This window comes from Callospermophilus lateralis, chromosome 2 (genome assembly GCF_048772815.1).
Source record: "Callospermophilus lateralis isolate mCalLat2 chromosome 2, mCalLat2.hap1, whole genome shotgun sequence".
Taxonomy (NCBI): domain Eukaryota; kingdom Metazoa; phylum Chordata; class Mammalia; order Rodentia; family Sciuridae; genus Callospermophilus; species Callospermophilus lateralis.
The window spans coordinates 13,181,171-13,204,326 of record NC_135306.1 but is presented as its reverse complement, the minus strand read 5'-3'; the positions used below and the strand labels follow the sequence as shown (position 1 = coordinate 13,204,326).

Genomic DNA, 23,156 nt, shown 5'->3' with positions numbered 1-23,156 from the left:
GAACACACCCACGTAATACCAGATCAAGAAATTAGCTCACTGGGCCTTCAGGGCCTCTTTTGCCATCTTCCAGTCCCTTTACCCACAAAAATAATCCTCATCCAGAACTCTCTTAAGAGCATAGATTAGTTTCACCTGTTTCTGAACTGCACGTGCCTAAAACCTCACTCTTTTATTTTGTTTCTTTTTCTAAAAGTCAGTTTCCATCAGTTTCCATTTTCACTTGCGTGGTGTCCCACAATTTTGCTGATGGGTATTTGGGGTGGTTTCTGGTTTGAGCTACTCTGAACATCCTTTCCCATGTCCTTTGGTGGACATGTGGGTACAGTTCTGTCAGATATGTTCCTAGAAGGTTTGCTGGCTCATAGGGTGAGCTTTGGTAGCTATGGCCACATGGTTTTCCAAAGCGCCTGTACCAGTTTGTATTCCCATCAGCAAGTGTCTTAGTTCATTTTTTGTTGCTGTAACAGAATATCTGAATCTGGGTAAATTTATTAAAAAAAAAAAAAAAAAAGAAGAAGTTAATTTTGACTCACAGTGCTGGAGCCTGAGAAGTCCAAGATCTGGTGGCTGCATCCAGTGAGGGCCTTGTGCTGCTTTGTAACATGGCAGAAGCAGGAAGGGCAAGCAGGAGCATGTACAAGAGGCAAGACATGAGGGGTGGCCTTGCTTTAAAACAAGCTGCTTTCCAAAGAATGAATGCATTCCCACAGAAAGAAATGAACCCTTATAATGACTGAGTCACCTCTTAAAGGCTTCTTCCAAATACTGCCACAGTGGCAATCAAGTTTTAACATGAGTTTTAGAGACAAAGCATTTAAACTGGAGCAGCAAGCGAACATTTTTTGTACATAATCTATAACGGCATAACTGTGATGTGGTTATATCTGTGAAGTCACATCCCCTGGAGTGTAAGCTTCACACTGATTGCTCTTGGATAATGCACATGTGTGCATTCTGCCAGCCTTGCCTGGGCAAGCGCAGAACAAGATGGGCTTGTGCACACCCCACAGCCTCCTCCTTGCCGTGTCACCAGGCAGGGCTTATATAAAGTCTGGGGCGCTGACTTCCTGGGATCTCTTTCTTACAGAACATCTACCAGTGGTGTGGTTCCAACAGCAACCGCTTTGAGAAGCTGAAGGCCACACAGGTGTCCAGGGGTATCCGTGACAATGAGCGAAGTGGCCGTGCCCGAGTACATGTATCCGAGGAAGGTGCCGAACCCGAGGCCATGCTCCAGGTACCCATGGGAAGTGGGTGGGGTGGACAGGGTAGGCTGATCTGGATCTGGTTCATGCATTAGGCAATCGGAGGGGAATGTGAGGAAACCGTGTTCCCCACGCCTCCTCCTTAAGGCCTTTGTTTATCCACCAGGCCAGAACACTTCAGGGAGTGGGGAGGATCGGCTTCCCTGGCAACTTGCAGACCTCCTGAGAATTGCACAGATGTGGTGCATGCTGGGAGTGTGAGCCACACCCTCCAGTGAGAGGGCCAAGTCCTCCAAAGGAGTTGGGGAGGAAAGTCTACCAGCATCCCCTGGGGTCAGCTGAGACAACCAAGACCCAGTCCCTAATTTCCTCCTTTGGCAGTTCCTGATAGATTATGTCTTGTTTAGTTCATAACGTGATGGGATCACCAGTCATTGTTTTGAGACTTGTCAAGAGAGGCAAAGTCCACCACCCCCTACTTGCCTCCTACTTGCCTGGGAACATCCAGTTCCAGTTTTTGGAAAGAGCAGAGGGTTGACTATATGGAGAAGGGGAGCTTGGATATCAGCCATAATTTTGGAGGGACAGTAACTGTGCTGTTAAGACTGGACACACCCAGAATGGAGGAGTGAACAGAGGCTCTGAAGTGAACAGGGATCAAGGTTCAAATTCTGACTTAGCCACCTCGTAGCTGCGCGGACTAGTGACTTCATCTCTCTGGACCTCAGTTTCCCCTTCTGTGAGCGGAGAGTGATACCTTGTATCTCCTGGCATGGTGTCTCTTAAAGCCTGTGGTCGGAGGTGTTCAGAGCTGCAGCCAGCTCTAAGAGAAGGCAGATGACCTGTCTGAAGGGCTGTCTTGGAAGAAGGGGGACGGGCGGTGTGTGTGGGGGGGCTTTTGACAAGTAGATCCAGCAGGCGGCCTGTGAACAGATGCAGGATGTTAAGGGAGATGGGCTCCACCTGGAGGGTCCATGGGTGCCTGTGTGGTACCTGTCTGCCAGGGGAGCTCTCTCAGAATCCCTCCCTCATGACCACCCTTCCTCTCCATCTCCTGTAGGTGCTGGGCCCCAAGCCAGCTCTGCCCGAAGGTACTGAGGACACAGCCAAGGAGGATGCTGCCAACCGCAAGCTGGCCAAGCTCTACAAGGTGAGCTCCTGGGCATGGCGTCAGGAGACCTGGCTGTCCCCAGCTCCTCTGCTGAAGGACCTTAAGTAAGGCAGAGCCCCTGATGCAGGGAGTGGGCTCTGCTTTCTGTGTTTCCGGTGGATGCTCATGTATTTCCCTGTTGTCCCCGAGCGTCAGTCAGTAGACCTGGCAGAGCAGTAAAGGAAAAAGAAAAAAGAGACCCACTGTGCTCAGAGGTGGCGGGCAGAAGCAGTGGGTGTTGATCAGCCATGCTCCGTGTGTGGGCTTGGGCATCCTCTAGCTGACACCCACATGCTCTGCTCACCTCTCTGTCCCCTCAGGTCTCCAACGGAGCAGGCAGCATGACGGTCTCCCTCGTGGCTGATGAGAACCCCTTCGCCCAGGGGGCCCTGAGGTCAGAGGACTGCTTCATCCTGGACCACGGCAAGGATGGGAAAATCTTTGTCTGGAAAGGTACGGGGGGGCAGGGCCAAGGTCTCACCTGGTCTCCAGGAATTGGTCTCCTGTGACTGTCAGGAGCTCCCGGGGAGGCGCCCTGGTGCTGTGCAAATCAGGAGTCTTGTTGAATATCTTGGCTTTGCAGTTGACTTGCTGTGTGATCTTGGGTACTTTATTTAACCCTCTCTGGGCCTCAGATTCCCTATTTGGGCTCACATTAGTGTTTTCAAAGTACATTACAACATCAGTTCTCGGAGAGGTTAACAGGTTTCAAGTAAAAGACGTGAAAAATGTCTAACTCGGTGGTCCAGTGCGTTCTCGGATCACAGTGAATTGGATGGTAATTAGACTTTTAATTTGCTGGTGTACATTGGGCTTCTCATGAAGGTGCTTGGTTTCTGTTTGGGGAGCATCATGCTTGAAGTCTGCAGAACTCTATGAAGAATATTTTATGGGAGGCTCTCGGAAAACGTTGGCTCACATGATTCTGAGAGGTCTGAGATGTTGAGGGGATCCCTCTGGGTTCTCCCCGCATTCTCTAAGGGTAGTCACAGGGAGGATGACAAAGGGAGGAAGGCAGTGGGTGGACAGAGAGCCACAGTGCTTGTGGCTGTTATTGTTAATACTCTCTGGGGCCCTGGGGCCTGGGCTGGCTGTCCTTGGTCTTGGCCTTGGCAATGGGAAGTCTGGGCACTAACTGGCAAGGAGCTTTCAGAGTTGAAAACTTGAGACCAGAGAGTGGGACAGATTCCTCGCTGTAGAGGGAGGCTGCAGTGTGGAGTGCAGGGAGTCTGAATCATGGGAGTCCCACTTGCTGAGTGGTCTGGGCTAAATCACAGAGCCTCTCTAAGATCCTAATATTCTCATATGTAAACGGCAACAGTAATGACATTGGATGCATGAAGTGTGGTCTGGATTGAATGAAGTAATCCATGTAGAGTTGTGAGCACAAAATATGTGCTCAGTAAACAGACCCACAGTGTTTTTATGGTTGCTGCTGTTGACCAGGGTCCCAGCTGGACCCCCAGGAGCTCCAGGTGCCGTCAGCTCTTGGGGAGGGGGATGTATCTCTGGTCTTGGCTGTCCACACACTAAAAAGAGTTTGCCTCCAATGCTCCATTTCCCTGGACCATTGGACATTAGGCTGCAGCAGGACCCCAGGCCCCAACCCTCTATTGCCTTTTCTGGCTGCCAACAGGCAAACAGGCCAACACAGAGGAGAGGAAGGCTGCCCTGAAAACGGCCTCCGACTTCATCTCCAAGATGCAATACCCCAAGCAGACCCAGGTGAGCCTTGGGGGACCCAGAGGGGTGGGTCCAGTTTGGGGGATATGTGCTGAGGGGCGATGTCCCACCCTCAGTATGGGCTGGGTATCTCAGGACCCCTGCTGGGCACCCAGCCACATCCTCTTTCTCCCCCTGCCCTTCCCAGGTTTCAGTCCTTCCGGAAGGTGGCGAGACCCCGCTGTTCAAGCAGTTCTTCAAGAACTGGCGTGACCCAGACCAGACCGATGGCCCAGGCTTGGCCTATCTCTCCAGCCACATTGCCAACGTGGAGCGTGTACCCTTCGACGCTGCCACACTGCATACCTCCACCGCCATGGCCGCCCAGCACGCCATGGATGATGATGGCACCGGCCAGAAACAGGTGCCATTGGGGGGTGGGGCAGCTGGGGTGGCTTGCACAGGGATAAGGACACTTAGGTTGGTATCAGAGCAGGAGTAGGAGTTTGCCAAGAAGAGAAGGGGCGGAGTGGCGGGCATTGCGCGCAGGACTTCCTGTTTGGGGAAAAGGCTGCTCTGGAGAGGCCCGTGCTGACGGCAGCCTGTGGGAGGTGCTGTGATGGCAGGCTGCTGGGCTTGATCCTGGACCCAGTGGGATTTTCTTTTTTGCAAAAGCAGACTTATGATATGCTCAGTTCTGTGCTCTAGAAACTCACTGCGCAAGTGGATAGAAAGTGGGTGAATGGAGATAGAGAGCCTGTGGGGATGCCGTTGTAAGAATTGAGGGGAGAGAAGGTGATGCCCTTGAGATTTGGGAGGTCATGGTGAGGATGGAGAGGTGGGGGTGAGGCAGAGTCCACTTCAGGGCAACGTGGGCTGCATTCCTATGGCAGGAATAACAAGGTGTCCATTTTGATATATGATGCTTTTGATTGTTTTCTCGTTGGTGGTGTTATTCATTCACTGCTGCACTGAGTTGGGGAGGATGTAATGAAAATATACTCAGGGCAGGGCAATGTAGAAGGAGCCTGGCAGCCTAGCTGTGACCTGGACCAAGGTATTTAACCTCTTGGAACCTCACTTTTGCCTGTAAAATGAGGTTAATCCTGCTCCATTACTTTCAAGAATTTCCAAGATCCTGAGACTATGGGGCAGTTTCCCAGGAATTGGAAGAACTTGGTGTCTCTGTACCACCAGGTGGCACTGCAGGGCCTCCTGACCACTTAGAAGTGCTGCAGAGACCTGCCAGCAGGGGTCTTTCTGAGGCCACTTAGTGATGGCCCTGCCTCTGGAGGTGACCTGTAAAATCCAGGAGATTCAATAATGACACAGAGAACGGTAACATTAGTAATACGATAATAATTATATTCATAAAAGTAGCTGCCATCTACAGAGCAGTGAGCTGGTGCTGGCACCCTGTTGGACTTCCATGAACGAACTCTGGGACTTCACAATGCTTCCAAGGAGCTACTGTGATCATCCCCGTTTTTCAGATGAGAAAACTGAGACTCAGAGAGGTTTAACAAGTTGTCCAAAGTCACACGACCTGTAAAGGGTGGAGCCTGATCCTGGGTCTGGGCCTGGCTCTTAACCCCCACTGAGCTACGTTCCACAGGAGCTGCCCTGATGGTCCTTCCCGGGGGAGGTCCAGGATGGGCTGGGGGTGTGGTTTGAAGATCCAGAGTCTCATCCCTGGCCCTTGGAGGCTCTTGTGCTTTGGGCAAATTATTTAACTTCATCCGGAGCCAAGTCGAGTCACCTGGGGAAAGCTTGTCCTGTGTCCTCCATGCCGTGGTTTCCAGGTGGCCTGTGTTGAGGTAGGGGTGCTGCATGGTGTCTGACCCCAGCTTTGCCCTGACAGATCTGGAGAATCGAAGGCTCCAACAAAGTGCCTGTGGACCCTGCCACGTACGGGCAGTTCTACGGAGGTGACAGCTACATCATTCTGTACAACTATCGCCATGGTGGCCGCCAGGGACAGATCATCTACACCTGGTGAGCGCCTGGGGCCATCTGCTGTGTTGGGGGGAGTAGGGGGCACTTGCTGGGCCTTGGGCGTGGCAGCAACGGGAGGAGAGTGAGAAGGATGGAGGGAAGTCTGGGGTGTGTGGGCCTGAGGTGGGACAGCCATGCCCTGCCGGGAGAGCCCGCAGTGCTACCCATTTCTCCAAACAACATCTCACTCACTCTTATCAAAAGATGACATCGTCAGCAATGCGGTTAACAGGTGGAAACAAACAAATCCTACTTCTCCACAGTCCATGCCAAGCACCGAGCACACTCGTGCTGACCCTTTCGTACATTTCTATACCCATAAATACTTCCAATTATTATAAACATATCAACTAAAAATAATTATCTGAACAATTCTTTTAAAGTAGAGAGCACACTCATGTTGATTTGTTACTGAACTCAGTTCCTGGACCCAGAGTTGGAGGAGGATTGCTGAATCCAGAAAGAACTGCAGTGCAGCCCAGGCTGCGTTGAGGGACTTGGGCTGGAACCAGCAGGTAGTCGCAGCACTGATAGGGAGAGTATCCAGCTAGATCCAGCGGAAAAATGGTCAGAAACTTCTGCCCAAGGCAGAAGGGAGACTGCACATGGGGAAAAGTGATCCCAGGCTGACTCACGCAGAGAGCACAGGGGACGCGTTTCACGGCACCTCTGGGGTAGGCAGGCACTCAGTCTCTTGGTGTCAAAAGCTGCACCAGCGCCCTTCCTCCTGCCTCCTCAGGCGTCCCGTGTCTCATTTCCATCTTGACTCTCCACCCAGGATGGGCCTTCTACTCTGCTAATAAGGTGAAAGCAGCTGTGGGTTTCTTGGGTGACTGCCACATCCTGCATTTGCCCCTGGTCACCTGGAGTTGCCCTTCTCATCGGGGAAAGTCTCCAAGGTCGTTATTTTCAGAATAGTGCAGACCCTGCCCTGGCTGGCTGGAGCTGGCGTTTCTGCTGACCACAGTCTCAGGAGGCTGAGCTGCCTTTCCTGGCCACTGTCCCCCGGTGAGGTGCCTCACCCTCTTGGCCTTGCAGACTGGGACACCGCTAACTCCTCTTGTGGCTGTCAGATCCCGAAGACTGAGAGCTGGCCCTCAGGTGTTTATCCTAAGGGATCCTGTTTTCACAGGGGTCCCTTCTGTGTCAGCTCCCAAATCAAAATGATAAAAAGGTATTATTGAGAAATCAATATAGAGAAACCCCATGCACCAGAACCCATCCTGCAGGGAGTCACCGCTTTCAGTAATTTCTGGCACATTCTTCCACTTGTTCTTTATGCAAATGTAAACAAATATAACTTTATATTCCTAATTTCCTTTCTCACAGAAGAGAGAGCGTACTGTGTATATTGTTCTGCACTTTGCTTTTTGGACTCAGTTCTTCCTGCAGAGGAGTCAACGTCATTGCGTAGCTTCCTCTTCTTGGGGTGGCGGCACTGTGGCTGATTGAACCTGCTTCCTGCTGAGACATAGTTGGGTTGCTTCCAGTCGTTAGCTATGACAAGCATCTCTGAGATTAGTAATCTTAAACAAACATCATGTGGAATGTGTAGAGAAGTCCCTCTAGAGCGAGTTCCCAGAAAGGGGGTTTGGGTCAAAGAACCAGTGCACCTGTCACTTTGATAGATGGCGGCCAATTTCCCTGGAGAGTATTTGTGGTATTTTGTATTCCCACCAGCAACATGTGACAGGCCCTGTTTCCCTGTATCCACACCCCTGGACTGTGCTGTCAAACTTTTAGATGTTTTATCAACCTGATAGTTTATAACTTGATGTCTCAGTGTGGTTTACATTTGTGTTTGAGGCTGAGATGTGGCTCAGGGGTAGAGCACTTGCCTGGTATGTGCAAGGTCCTGGGCCCCATCCCCAGGACCAAAAAACAAAACTAAACTCCCCAAATAACCAAAAAAAAAAAAAAAAAAAAACCAAAAGCAAAACAATACTAAGAAAGATTTTTAAAAATTGTGTTTTGCTTTGTATACGGTCTCAGACTTTTCATTTGATTATTGGCTTTTATATTTCTTCTTGTTAAAACTTCTTATTTTGAAACAATTTTAGACTTGTAGGGAAGTTGTAAAAATCTTAAGACAGTTCTTGTACACCCAGGACCCAGATTCCCCTGTGGTCACATCTTAGGTAACCCTCATTCAGGAACTTGCCATTGATACAATGCCTCGTGTTGTCTGTGGGCTTTCCTGGAATTCCCCCAGTTTTCCCACTCATGTCCTTTCCCATGGACCCAGATCTAACCCGGAAACCCACATGGCATTTACTCCTCGTCTCAGACTCCTGGACCCTGTGGCAATTTCTCCCTCTTTCCTTTTCTTTTTATAACCTTGACGTTTTTGAGGAATGTCGGGCAGTTAGCTTGTAGAATGGATCTCAGTTTTTGACACCTTCATCCTTTTTTAAAAGCTGCTTAAAAAATTAAAAAATAGATACTACGTGCACATGGTGTAAGGTCTTAAGAAAGCCCTTTTAAAATAATTGGCCGTGGCAGCACACTGATTTGTCAGATTTTGCTTATTCAGATAGTAGACGTTGGTAATGGGTCATTTAGGCCGCACAGGAAGGGGTGGGATAGAAAGCCCAGCCACCCCTATCTGTCCCCTCTCTGGACAGTCACCAGTCTGTGCCGACCTCTCTGCCTGTGTCCACATGAGGCTGAATCAACTGGTGTCTTCTCCCACAACTGGTCTCAAGTCCGCCTGCTATTCTCCAACCTGCCTTTCCACACAGAGAAATGTCCTTGGCCACTTTACTGGATCTCAGATTTGTGTCTCAGAGCACCCTCTCCTGTGGCTGTCCAGCACAGGATGACCCAGCCAAGCCCCTGTGGGGCAGGCACATCCAGGAGAGGGAAGCCAATTGGTGGTACTCAGATCTGTGAAAGACCAGTGCTGAGCCAAGAGCTGGCCGTGTTGGTTTGGCTCCTGGCTCTGGTTTCTCTCTCGAGAGCCCCTTGCTCTCTCTAGCTCGGTTCCATCACTTGCAGCGTGGAGCTCTGTGGGTTTCTCAGGCCCAGGACTCTGTGAAACCTCAGTGCCGAGTCTCACTTCCTTTTCCAGGCAGGGCGCCCAGTCTACCCAGGATGAGGTCGCTGCGTCTGCTATCCTCTCTGCTCAGCTGGATGAGGAACTGGGAGGAACCCCTGTCCAGGTGAGCCACCCCACTGCCTCTCTGGGCTGTGGCCTGGTCACTCCTCTGTCTGTCCATCATGCCTGCAGCCATCCTGATGGGCCTTAGAGTCTAGGGGAAGGTAGACATTCAGCACACATGCACACTGATGGATATGTGGGCCATACACTGTGACTGCACAGCCAGCAAATGATAAGACACTGTGGGAGAGGGCAGTGGGACAGACAATGAGGTGGGACAGTAAGAAGATGGGTGTGGAGCGGCCGCTGGGGTTTGAACGCTGTCTTCATCTCTGGGCAACCTTGGCCAAGTCACTTAGCCTCTCTGTGCCTCTGTGTTCTCCAAATGGGGGTGACAATGGTACCCACCTCACAGAATTCCTCTGGTTGAGGAGTAAGAGTTACAATCACGCCTGACATGCAGGGCTCCTCCTGTGTACATGTGTGGTAAGTATAAGGACATAAATGCCACAAAAGATCTAATTAGATTTGAGAAGCCATTCTCCTGCTCCCAGGAAGGGACTCTTCAGGTGGGGCCTAACAGACAAGTCGGGAGTTGGCCAGGCCTGGAGTGAAGGGAAGTGCGTTCCAGGTGGAAGGAGGAGCATATGCAAAGGCCCTGAGATGGAGGCAGCAGATGGTGTGAGGGTGACATGACTTGAGGCTGAAGGGGTGGTCAGAGGGGCTGGACCACATGGAGGCCACAGTGATGGATGCTGACCTTGACCCAGAGAACAGTGGGGAGTTGCTGAATGGTGAAGTTCACCTTGGGTGAAGGGATTTCTGGTTAAAAGGTCACCCTGGCTGCTGACTGAGCCCTGGAAGGCTGCAGAGCCAGGCTGTGGGAGAAGCAGACAAGAGTTCCACCTCCATCCTGCCCTTGGGGCGGGTGGGGCTCTGCATGTGGATCAGTGGTCAGCTTCCTGATGATTGTGACAGTCTGGGTACCAGACAGTGAGGGGGGTCACTGTCTTTGCTCATTCATCCCAACAGCAGCCTTGGCAGTAGCTCTGGGCCCCACTCAGAGAGGAAGAAGCCAAGAGGTTGAGGCGGGGCCTGGTGCCCCGTCAGGTGGCTCTGAGACATGAGCTGCAGCCCAGCCAGGGCAGGTGGCTGCCCCGATGTAGTGAGCAGAGACCACGCCTGGGCTGGAAGGGAGGCAGGCACTCAGGCAGAAGCAGATGTGACACATCTTGGTGTGATGCTTGCTCCTGTCCCTCCACCACCAAGCCCCGCGTGCAGGAAGGGTCTCTCCAGATCTGGAAGTCCTCTGTTGCACCGGCTTGGTGTCTGGAACTGACGTCACCATTCTGGAAGAATGTCCACCACCCATCCTTAACTTCCATTTAAGGGAATATCTGCAAACATGGGCTTCCCTGGTTCTTGGACTAGACTCAGGGTCAGTGAGGCAAGTCCTCATGGGGGTAGAGATGGGGAGCAGCCAAGGCAGCACCCAGAGGACCTCAGGAAATAGCATTGTTTCCAGCCTTCCTGGAACCCCAATTTCCCTGCCCAGCGCCTGTGTGCAGCAGGGTCACGTTCAGACATTGTGTGATGGCCTTGTTTGGGGGGGGGTGCAGTGCCACACAGAAGGACTGATCAACAACCCCCCTTTCCCAACTTGCTCTCCTGTCTCCCTCCAGAGCCGTGTGGTCCAGGGCAAGGAGCCTGCTCATCTCATGAGCTTGTTTGGCGGGAAGCCCATGATCATCTACAAGGGCGGTACCTCCCGCGAAGGTGGGCAGACTGCCCCTGCCAGTACCCGCCTCTTCCAGGTCCGGTCCAGCAGCTCTGGAGCCACTCGGGCTGTTGAGGTAATGCCCAGGTCCTGGATCCCAGAGGGATCCCCTGGAACCTGCCAGGCTTGATGGGCAGATCCACAGGCCCAGGAGTGGGTGGGGCCGGGTGAGGGGCTGCGCACGTTCTACCTTCCTACACTGGCAGGGGACTGTCTTAGATGTCCCCCCGTTTCAAGGATGCCCAGGGTCTTTAGCACATCCTCCATAACACAGCTCCTACCCTGCACCACCTGGACACGTTCCTGATCCCATTCTAATTGCCCTGTCCCTTTCATGGTGGGAGGCACAGACCCAAATATAATTCTCCAAGATGGTCTGAGTCCTGGAGAAGAAGGGTGAACCTCCGTTAATGGAGCCTGGAATTCTAGAATCATCTTGGCTCATCACTGTGCATTAGAGACTCATGGGAGTCAGCTGCACCCCTCAGCTTCCAAAGTCTGTGCACTCAGCTATGCTAGGGTGTGTTTTCCCAAGTCCCCACCTGGGCACTGGCTGGTCCCCATGCAGGGTCTCCTGGGCTGTGAGGAGGGGCCTGGGGCTTTGTATCTGGTTCCTGACAAAGTGAGCGCTTTCCTCACAGGTAATGCCCAAGGCTGGTGCTCTGAACTCCAACGATGCCTTTGTCCTGAAAACCCCCTCAGCTGCCTACCTGTGGGTGGGTGCAGGAGCCAGTGAAGCCGAGAAGACGGGGGCCCAGGAACTGCTGAAGGTGCTACAGGCCCAGCCTGTGCAGGTCGCAGAAGGCAGTGAGCCAGGTAGGAGCTGGCAGGCTCTGCAGCTGTCAGCTTTCCCTCCTTCCTTCTGCTCAGGGCTCTATCTTCCCACCTGTCCCCAGTGCCTGTCCCCAGCATGTGTTAAAGAGAAGTGATTGGATTAAAATGGGGTGGTGGTCAGGGAGAGGGTGGTCTTCAGGAGTTAGACAGGAGAGTGCAGCACAGGCCGGGGGAGTCTGGGAAGGATGCTGGAGGAGGTGGTCACTTGCCAGGAAGCCATCAGGCTGCTTCTCTTGCTGAATTTAGATGAAGAGCATCTTCCCTTTTCTGGGAATGAGGAACCAAACTTTGGTTTACATTTAATTTTAATGAGTTTAAACATCCGTATGCTCATGTGGGCAGCACAGGCCGAGACAGAGCAGGTGTAGTGGGAAGAATATGGAGATTGAGATCAGAAAGGATTTGCATCCTGGCTTACTGATTACCAGCTCTGTGCCTTGGCTGAGTTACTGAACCTCTCTGAGCCTCAACTGCCTCATTGATAAGTGGTGATGATTATCCCCGTCCCATGTGCTGTCGTGCTGGCTGGGCCTCTGCCAAGGGTACCCTCTGTAGGCCTCCCTTTCATCATCTTCAGACTCCCCGGGGCCCCTCCCCTTGGCCCCCTGGGATTTGAAGGTGGAGTTGGGGTGCAGAGCAGTTGGTTGGGCTCTGGTAGGGCTTGCCACCCAGCTAGTGTGACAGTGGCATCCCTCAGCAACTACTGTGGCCTCCCCTCATAGACAGCTTCTGGGAGGCCCTGGGCGGAAAGGCTGCCTACCGCACGTCCCCACGGCTGAAGGACAAGAAGATGGATGCCCACCCTCCTCGCCTCTTTGCCTGCTCCAACAAGATCGGCCGCTTCGTGGTGAGCCTCTGCAGACATGGGTCCCAGGGGGCCAGTGGGCCCCAGGGGCAGGAGAAAGGATCCCCTGCCTGGGAGGCAGCCCTGCAGCTCCCTCCGGGGGGAAGGGAAGGGTGCTGATGCCCTTCCACCACGAACCTCCTTCTGTCTTCCCCAGATCGAAGAGGTTCCCGGCGAACTCATGCAGGAAGATCTGGCTACCGATGACGTCATGCTCCTGGACACCTGGGACCAGGTGAGTGAGAAGCAAGGTGAAGGCCAGAGGGAGGGGGAGAGGCTGGACCTCTAGCTCTAGGAGTAGTGGCTAGGTGACCTGCCAACAGGCAGCACCAGGTGTTCTCAGGAAAGTCCCCAAGTGCGGCAGGCCGTTTCCCCTCCAAGCCGCTGCTCCATCTGCTATTAATGGGAGTGAGGGTTCCTACTTGGGGACGCAGTGCACCATGTCGGTGCAGATGGTGAGTGCTCACCTAAACCTGTTGGTAAAGAAGGCTGAGCTCCTGTGTCACCCGGGGATGGGGGGTAGAGTTGGAAGTGCCCCTCTTTCTGTTTCAGAGGGCTCTGGGCTCTGCTTCTTCTTACCGGGGGACTGTTGTGCTGGACTCAGTTGGGAAAGTACTGTTCATTCATTCATTTAACCAGAATCCATTGAGCGCCTGCTTTGTGCCTGGTGCTCTCTGTTTTGGATGCTGGGAATAGAGGGATGAATGGAGTCCTTGTCCTCCCAGGGCTCATTCTCTTGGTGGGTGTGGGGTCACCCCTCCCATCAGATTGCCTTCTCCCAGAGTCCTCGGGGTTGTGGAATAGATGGCCACTGGGGCATGAGCCTCCCCATCCCTGCAACAGGGCTTCTTCTTGGGCTCCTAGCTGGAAGATCAGCACCAACATGTCATTGATTGATCCATGAGCTACTTAATCAGCTTGTCCATCTGTTTATCAGTCCACTCAGCCAGCACCACCATCTTCCGGGAAAATGCTGAGTGCTGGGAATTCTCTGATGAGCCAAGTAGATACAGTACCTGCCTTGGAGGGGCTTCCAGTTTAGGAGGCAACACACTGATAAATAAAGAGCCATCGAGTCAGGCATCTTATTGTCCAGGGCCATTCAAGGCAGTGCTCTTGAAAGCAATGTTAGAAATGCATAAAAACAGATGACATAAAAATAAGCTGAATAGACTTTTATGTGAAATAGAACTTCTCGTAAGGCTCAAGCAGTGGTAGTGGTGGTGGGCTGTTTTTATCCCAAGTCTTAGACCCATGTTGACCCAGACAGAGATGGGCACGTAGGAGACTTTCAATATATATGTGTTGAATGAATAAATGAATAAGAATGTGTTACTCATTTGTTCAACAAATAAATCCCTTTAAATGGATTGTTCATGAACTTTTTGAGAGGTGTCTCCAACTCAATATCTGATGGCACCTGGTCAGGCGGGGGTGGGGAGATGGGAAGGAGCAGAGGAGCCTGAGGCAAACTGCATCTGCCCAGCCTCATCCAAGTGAGAGTGGACACCCAGGGCGGCTGGATCCTCTAATTTATTAAGAGAAGTTGGAAATCTAAACTTCTATGTCATCATTGGTTCCTGAATTTGTGGAAGAAGATATTACATATGGCGGGTGGGCAAACACATTTGTAGGTTACCACTTTGTGACCTCTGTTCCACATCCTTCCAGCTCTGGGCTCTGTTAGTCGGCTGAGGGCTCTGTCTTGTCCAGTACCTGGTGCCTCCCCATTCCTCTTCCAGCAGGGAATTTGGTCAGCACCCCTCATGTACTTTTCATTTCATACCTCCAGGTCTTTGTCTGGGTTGGAAAGGATTCCCAAGAAGAGGAAAAGATGGAAGCCTTGACATCTGGTGAGGATGTCTGTGTGATCTTTGGCTGTGGGGTTGTGGGCACAGCTTAGGGCACTGGTCTGGAAGTTAGCATCACGAGTTGAGCACTTCCTCCTTCACAGTCAGTCCCTCGTAATCCCTGCCTGGGTGGTGTATTAGTCAGCTCTCTGTTACTATTAGAAACACCTGAGACAATCATTTTATAAAGAGAAAAAGGTTTATTTTGGCTCACGGTTTTGGAGGTTTCAGTCCACTGTCAGTCAACCCTGTGGCTTTTGGGCCTCTGATGAGGCAGAATGTGGTAGAGCAAAGCCATTCACCTCAGGTTGTGACTCAGAAAAAGAGGAGGCAGCAAAGTCCACTGTTCTCTTTAAGGGCACAAGTCCAGTGATCAGAAGACCTCCCCAAAGGCCCCATGACCACCCACTCCTTCCAATAGTGCCCAGCTAGGGACCAAGCATTGCATAGGCTTGTGGAGGGCATCCAGAAGCCATTATATAGCAGGCAGTGAAAAAAAACAGGTTGGTTGCTTTAGGAAGCCTCAGGGGAAACCAGGGGAAGGAAGGGCCAGAGGAGCAGCTGCACCCAGCGTCAGGGAGGTCTGAAAGCTGAACTCAACAGGGTTCTGATGTAGGAGAGCAAATCCCTAGTAGTTTCCTGGAGCTGATTTTGGAACTGGGAACGTAAATGCAGGTTCTATAATATCTTCCAAAGGACCTAGCCAAGGAAGGGCTGAGAGTTTTGTGGCAGCTCATGTCCTGAACCACCCTCTCCCTGGTGGGGGAGGCGCTAAAAATTCTTGGGTTTTTTTTTTCCCCACATGTATGTCTACAGCTAAGCGGTACATCGAGACGGACCCTGCTAATCGGGACAGGCGGACCCCCATCGTTGTTGTGAAGCAAGGCTTCGAGCCCCCCTCCTTTGTGGGCTGGTTCCTCGGCTGGGATGACGACTACTGGTCTGTGGACCCCTTGGACAGGGCCCTGGCTGAGCTGGCCGCCTGAGGAGCAATAAGACCCACCGGGGTCACTGTTCAGTGCCTTTTAGAACTGTCTGTCTCCCAAAGTGATCTTACGGCGAGCCAGACGTGTGTGAGTGTGGGTTTTTTTTTGTTTTTTGGGTTTTTTTTTCTTTTCTTTTTTTTTTTTTTTACAGTAGACAAAAACAGCCCTGCAAAATCTCAGGGTTCTTGCAGAATTTCCTCAAATATCTGCGCTTTGAAAATTAAATTCAATAAAAGCTTTTTGAAGTGTGTTAACTTCGCATGCCTTACCTGTTCTCCTCATGCAACAGCCCTGCGCACCTGATAGCAATAGTGTCTTCCTGCCAGTGTCCCTCGTTATTCGGAGAAATGCACAGAGAGGCACCTTGCATGTGTTTGGGAACCAGTAGATGAGCTACATGCACCCTAGGTGCTAATCCTGGTCCTCCAAGAAGCCGATGCTGATCTGAGATGAGATGAGCTCAGGCTGTACTGGGGAAAATGCCTCGCAGGAAGACTGGGAGGGCCATCAGACCCGGATGCAAGTATGACCTAGGTGGAGAAGGAGAGCAGGCCGGCAGAAGCATCCTTCCTGACCATCAGGAAGGTTGAGCAAAGCTTTCAAGCAGTCCTGAGCCACAGTCCTATTTTTGTTGTTTTTGATTGTAGCTAACTAATCGTAGCAAAATATATATCCCTTCAGCCATTTGTAAGTGTACAATTCAGTGATATTATCCACTATGTAACTCAGAGTAGCTATCACACTATCTTTTTCATACCCAAATCTTTTTCATAATCCTCAACTTACATAATGTAACTTGTACATTAATTAAATGATAATTCTTCATCCACCCCCCCACCCCTACAACCCCAGGAAATCTCTGTCCTACATTGTCTCTGAAGTTGCCCACTCTGTGTGGAGTCACGCGATAGCTGTTGGCTGTGTTGGACTTGTTTCATTTAGAATAGCATTTTCAAAATTCATCTGTGTTGGAGCATGTACCAGCATTTCATTCCTTTATCTGGCAGGATAATATTCCATTGTATGTATACGCCACATCTTGTTTTATTCATACATCCACTAATGGACACATGGGTTGCGTCCACACTTTGGCTGTTGTGTTAATGCTGTTGTGAACATAAGTGTACAAATATCGGTTTCATTCAAAGTGTTGTGGGCCAGAGTCAAAGTCAGCCAAGGAAGGAGTTGCATGTCTCTCATAAGCAGGTGTGTCTTATGTCCCCACTGAGTTCTGTCATCAAGGGGCATGACCTTGAGGCAGCTGTGGGGTAGCCTAAAGCCAGCAGTTGTGGGAAGGGCCCTTAGTTACATTCCCTCATAGAAACTGGGCAAGGTGCATCATCATAGCTATCATACCCTGTGACATCTTTCTGGATCTTTCTCTCCCCTGCTGGTTCCCACAGGTTCATTCTGCTGTCCCAGAGCTGTTTGGAGAAATCTCTGCTGCTGCAGCTATCATCCTAAGAGCTGTCCCTGGTTGTGCCCAAGTTTGCAGGCTTTGAGACGTGGGGGAGGGATTCCTCAGTGCCCTGTGTGATCTCTTGGGTTTGAATCTCTGTTCATGCTCAGGGTGTCAGGAGTCCCTCTTTAACATTTTCATGAACTGCTTCAAAATCTTTTCCTTGTGGACGTTGCAAACCAGTCCAAGGAACCTGCTGGAGGGCAGAGCCCATTCCCTCTCCTCCTTCATCTGGATTCTTCTCACCAAGTTTCCCCCTCTTGTTCCATGCTGCTCCCCCCACCCTGTCCCAATCCAAGTTATGGAGTGAAGCTCTTTTATGTGGGACTGTAGAAGAACAGACATCAGTATGAGGGTGATGTGATGGGAAGAGAGAGAGAGAGTGTGTGTGTTTACACTGTTGTTTCCAAAGCTGGTTGGGCCCTGAAATTATCCAGGGAGCTTTTTAAAAGCATGAGTTCCCATGAGCCCTACCTCCTGAGATTCTGATTCATCACAGAAATGACGAGGGTAGTGGAGAAGGAATTTTCCGGGTGAAACATGGGGGATTGGTAAGTCCTCTCGGGCGGAGGGTGCAGCAGGGACACCGGCAGGAAGCCAGGAAGGAGAATGGTGTGCTCAGGGGCAGACAGCGGATGTGGCTGGATAGAAGCTGGGTGGTGCCAGGCTTTGGAGCTGAGCCACTTGTGGGCAGGGCCCTTGAATGCCACATGGATGGGTTTGGACTTGATCCTATGATGTCTGCTACCCGCAAAAAGTTGCTTTCAAGTGGTCAAAGCAAGCAATCAAATTAACACTTGGAACACAATCAGCAGTTACTAGCTGAAGCTTCTAGGGATTCATTAAAGGCAAGTGGAGACCTTGGACAAAGCCAGTTTACTTCCTGGGGAATTCATGGGAGGTTACTGGAGGTGGACCTTCCTGGCAGTTCTTTTGGTCTACACGGTGGTGCAGGATGTGGCTGTAACTTCTAGGGAGAACTGTGCAATGCGCTGAGAGGAAATTGCCTAGGGCCACTGGATTTCTCTGACTTCCTAGTTTTCCTTCAAGGGCAAAATAATGAAATCAGTAACAGTTTCACTTCAGCCATATATTTTCTATTCCTAATATTTTTAGATTTTAGCTTTCCTACAACTGAGATTTCACCATCACTTTAGACTGTCCCACAACTGAGAAGCCACAATGAAACTAGAACTAGATGCCAAAGTGGCATCTCTTAGAGATAGGCCAGGATCTTGAAGGATCCTGGGTGGGATCTTGGGCAATTCAGTTCAACAGATACTTACTTTGTACTTATTTTGTGCAAGCCATTAGAAATTAATTAAAAATTCTCCTCTGAGCTGGGGGTGTAGATCAGTGATAGATTCATATTTAGCAGCATGAGGTTTCAATCCTTAGTATCAAAAAAATTTTTTTTCTGAACTTCCAATTCTCCATTTGCATAATGGTAATGTTGTATTCATCTGTTACCTCCTGAGAGGCGATATACTATTGTGGGCAATAGCTGGGCTTGGCATCAGGGTTCCAATTCCAGCTCTACCACTTTTAGCAATGCGGTCTTAAGCTCTTTAGTTTCCTTAGATGCAAAATGGGAATGAGAACAGTGTCTAGCCACTGAGAATTTTTATAAAGATACAGGAGGCAACACTTGACACAATATATGACCAGAGTAAGTGCTCAAAAATGAAACATTTAAAAAGCGTTGTCCATGGTATACATTTATGGAAGTAAAGGCCCTGGGTGCTGTGGGCCAATGGGAACCAACTCAAACCAAATCAAACCCTGAGCACACCGCAGTGCTCACACATATGACAGTCCAGGGTTTAGGGGGCCTTTGTGGTTGACTCAAACCAAAGGGTCTGGGATTCCTGTTGATTCTCCTGGCTCTGCCCTCCCCAGTCTGGTAGTGAAATATCTGGCTCTGCACACATGCATGGCAATGCCCAGAGGAAAAGCGAAAGGATGTTTCTAGAATTTTTCCAAGAAAGGAAAGAGGAAGGAACCCCTCCCAAATTCACAAGAGTCTATATTGGGTCACATGACCTACTGTAGGCCAGGAGTGGGGAGTTATCCATGGGCTAAATCATCCCAGCTGCTAGGGGTGAACTCCTCTTGGGAGGTAAGAGCTCTAAGGGGGCGAGGGGACAACTGAACAAAGTCGAGGCTCCCAGGAAGGAGGAAGAGGTAAATGAGTGCTGGGTAGACAACTATTTTAGTGGAGACATTTTGGATCCTGATGCTGAAAATAAAGAATATTAAGCCCCCTGAAGATGCCACAAGACTATAAGGATGGTAGCGAATCCTTATAGTCTTGTGGCATCTTGTAATTTTCAGGGGGCTTAATTTATAGCCATTTTTTTTTCTCTAGGAATGTTTTGGGAAACTTCCTAGCCACTATGGTTACTAAACCTCTTGAACTTTCTAAAAAAAAAAACTTTTTAAGATGCTGGAGGTCTAATTCGGGGGCCTCAAGCATGCTGGGCAAGCATTCCACACTGAGCTAAGTCCCCACCCCCAACACCTCGGTTTTAACAGCGGTTTCAGTGTCCTCTCTCGCCCATGTCTTCTCTTCTGGCTGTGGAGTAGTTTGAAAAGGGCTGAATTTTATTAACAAGTCCAGTTCCTTTCTTAGCATGATCTGAGGCTGGATCTGCTGTGGGCCTGCTGTTATCAGCATCATTGTACGAGATGGTCACAAATCACCTCAGCGGATCCAGGGGTTTCCCATGGCCTGGTCAACGCACTCAAATGGGATCATGCAGAAAGCTTGGCAATCTATTCATAGGGTTCCTTTAGCCTTCTTGGTTTCGGTGAAGTAAGAGCAATTCAGTTAGCTGTATAGCTTTGAAGTTAGGACCTTAGAGATGATCTAGTCCAGTGGTACCAAAGTCTTTGAGTAGATATTGGTAGTGGGGTCAGTGTTCCCCATTAAGTGTACAAATTTGAATGTGCATTCTTTGCATGCACTTTCCAAAGATGAAGCTCTGCAACTTTCAACAGATTCTTTTCTCTGTGTGTGTGTGTGTGTGTGTGTGTGTGTGGTGCTGGGGATTGAACCCACCCATGGCCTTGTGCATGCAAGGCAAGCACTCTACAAACTGAGCTATGTCCCCAGCCCGTCCAACACATTGTTAAAAGGTCTGAGACCCAAACAGGTGGACTGCAGTCTCCTTTTACAGGTGAGGAAAATGAGGCCGAGAGGGATGTGACTCCTCTCGGGTCACATTGCAAGCTGTACCGGGTGGTTAATAAACCATGCCAGAATTCTGAGGTGTCTCCATGATTTGAAAAATATGATTCAAATTTTATCTTTCAAGTGGTAATAAGAATCACTGATACTTAGAAGCAAAACAGAGAAATGAGTTGAGTACAGAGGCTGATTTAAGATTATAACTCTTGCATAACTCTGATTTACTTTACAGGGTTATAAATGTGCATTTAAGAATTTAACCTGGTAAAAGGTAATTTAAATCTTTTGCTAGCATATAGTTTCCTTTGAAAAAAGGGGCTTGCTGCTAAGAAGAAGTTTGAAAACCATTGATGAGTAGGAAGGACTCCAAGTTTACTCTTAACTATCTGACCTCGGGAGGACCTGGTGCCATGGGCATCACAAGATATAATGTACTGCCAAGGCTGCATAAGCTCAAAGTCCACAGAACCGATTTCCTTCCGCTCAGACCAGTGATTTGTTAACACACTCTGGTTATAAACACCCACTCAACTACCCTCATTTGTACTGAACTTTGGCTAGATCAGATGACCCCAAAGTAAAGTTTAAGGCTTGCTTGGGCATGACAGTTTTGAAAAACTTGTGATCTACATAAAAAACAACCATAGTGTAATGCATGTAAAAGGGATGGAGGTAAGCATCGAGGATATGTTAAGACACCTTAGGAGGTTTTGGCATTGAAGAGGTTTGAATGCCAGCTCTGTTCCTTACCATTCATGTGACTTTGGCTAAGTTTTTACCTTTGAGCCTCAATATCCTCATCTACAAAGTGGGGATAACAAAGTATTTCATGAAACTGTTTTGAGAATATATGTACAAATACTTGACAGGGCCAAGTGATTGGTGTTTGGTGCTGTACAAATGGTAGGTCGACAGTTCTTCAAAGGTCAGATATTGCAAGTGAAACCCATTGGTTTTATGTCATTATTATTATTTTTGGTATTGGGGATTGAACTCAGGGGCACTCAACAACGAACCACATCCCCAACCCCATTTTTGTAATTTTATTCAGAGACAGGGTCTCATTGAGTTGCTAAGTGCCTCACCATTGCTGAGGCTGGCTTTGAACTCACGATCCTCGTGACTCAGCCTCCCAAGATGCTGGGATTACAGGCCTGTGCCTGGTTTATGTCATTATTTTAAGTAGAAGTAGGTCTGTGTGATTATCTGAATGACAGTAAGAAGTGGGTTCCTATCCCAGTTGGAAGAAGGCAAGGGGAGATGAAGCTGGATGAAGCTCTGTGGGGGTTATGTGGTTCTCAAACTCCTCAGGCAGACAGTCAGCACCTGGGAGATCTGATGGGACACTTCTGAAAAATGAAATACACATATACTAAGTAGGGATGGAAATAGACTCTCACCCAGAGAAAACGAGTTCAACTGCACACACTTTATTATGTACATTTTTGGGAGGGGAGGCCGTGTGGAAAGATCCCTTGCATCAGGGCTCTCATCCCAGAGCTACCTATATGCTCCCCATCCCTGCCATGTAGCCTAATGGGCTAGGAATACACAAAGATGAAAAGCAAAGGTCATTTTTTATCTGCAGAAAGGGAAAGTCATGGAACCAAGAGCACTGTTGCTCTTCATCTGAGAAGACAGTCTTATCAGGATTCGGGGTTTCTTGGTCCTCAGTGGCCAAGGGTGAGCCCCATCACAAAACAAACAATGCCATCATTCAAAATTCAAAATATAAATGCAATTCAAGTCCCGAGCTGAAAGGCTGCCTAGGCTTCTAATATAGCTTGGAACCTGGATAGCTGCGTTCAAGGCTTTCTTAAAAATAAGCTTGGAAATGGGGTATAGGGGAAGTGACATCCACAGGCTGGGACCATCAGAGGGCTTTTAGCTAGGGGCAGGAATCAAGAGTGGTGCCAGGAAAGGAAACTGTTATTTTTAGACTTCTGTAGGTGAATTTAGAGCCTCAGAGAGGAAGTGTCGCAAATGTCACCAGATAGCTGTCCAGGCCAGGTTGCTCAAATTTATAGGCACTTGCAAAATGGAAGGAGCTTCCTGATGTTACAGACTAAGAAACCGTGGTCCAAAGGGGCTGACCCCTTCCTCTTTCAGCATAGGCATACGTGATTGAGAAAGTACAGCGAGGCAAACGAAAATCTCACATCTATCTTGATATCCAAAGCTTAACAGGGTCTGCCCCAGATCATTGGGAATTACATGCCTGATATATGGTGAATTCCTTGGACAGCTAAATGAATGGGATTGGTAATCAGAATATTTCACAGAGTACCACAGTTAACAGCATGCAGACAGGAAAATAGTTTTCTGAAGACATTTATAAAAAAGTCTCTTAGCCCTTGGTGATTCAAATGCATATATAACAATTGTTCATAGGACTTAGAGAAAACTTTTATTAAAAAAATCAGAACTATTCAAAACCTTATATATGAAAATAGGCAAAAGTGAGAAAAAACACATTTGTTTTTATGATCATATTGTTTTTATGATCACTATTTAGCTGGCTTGAAGGAGACCACAGAGGAATCATTTACTCATGAAGGAGGCTCAAAGAAGTTAAAAATGTATCTACTATTTTCAAAGGGACTGCCCAATAGTGACTTTAAAAAGTCGTTTTCACTGATCTTGACCACTTCTTCAAACTCTGGCAGTTGTAGACAAGAAAATACCTACCATCCAATGAGCATCATTTTGAAATATAGTCTGGGTTCAGAAAGTAAATGGACATTAGGAAAAATGTCCTTAAAAGATTCCCTAGAGGTAAGGCACATGCGGCCCAGAGGGGCTGGTTATAGCACAAGGACATCACTTTCTGCAAATCATGTATCCGCCAGGGGTATCAGGTGGCAGTCCTGAACTATGCTCTAGCCTCTGGCCTGGCTGTTGAGAGAGGGTGCAGAACTACTCAACAGAAGTGGAAAGAAGGACTTAACCTACTACAGACCAACTTACAAATGCAAACTCTTAAATATTTAAAACAGTAGATTATCATATAAATCACCAATCTTTCTCAGTATTTATAAGCTATCAATCTTTCATCTATTTTTATGATCACTATACGTTCTGAGAACCCCATATTCCACATA

General features: G+C 49.3%; 1 protein-coding gene across 4 annotated transcripts in view; it reads left to right on the top strand.

Annotated features, from left to right (window-relative positions):
- The window catches only part of Gsn (gelsolin), a 53,152-nt gene extending 37,626 nt beyond the window's left edge, over positions 1–15,526 (top strand). For all 4 annotated transcript variants that reach the window (XM_076845565.2, XM_076845563.2, XM_076845562.2 and 1 more), the window contains 13 exons: positions 1,091–1,240; positions 2,269–2,358; positions 2,679–2,811; positions 3,995–4,083; positions 4,229–4,444; positions 5,882–6,015; positions 9,086–9,176; positions 10,798–10,968; positions 11,534–11,708; positions 12,449–12,573; positions 12,728–12,805; positions 14,363–14,423; positions 15,237–15,526. In XM_076845565.2, the coding sequence (XP_076701680.1) occupies positions 1,091–1,240; positions 2,269–2,358; positions 2,679–2,811; positions 3,995–4,083; positions 4,229–4,444; positions 5,882–6,015; positions 9,086–9,176; positions 10,798–10,968; positions 11,534–11,708; positions 12,449–12,573; positions 12,728–12,805; positions 14,363–14,423; positions 15,237–15,406 (1,683 nt within the window). In that variant the 3' untranslated portion in view covers positions 15,407–15,526. The remainder of the gene's footprint in view (positions 1–1,090; positions 1,241–2,268; positions 2,359–2,678; positions 2,812–3,994; positions 4,084–4,228; positions 4,445–5,881; positions 6,016–9,085; positions 9,177–10,797; positions 10,969–11,533; positions 11,709–12,448; positions 12,574–12,727; positions 12,806–14,362; positions 14,424–15,236) is intronic.
- The last annotated feature ends 7,630 nt before the right edge of the window (positions 15,527–23,156 follow it).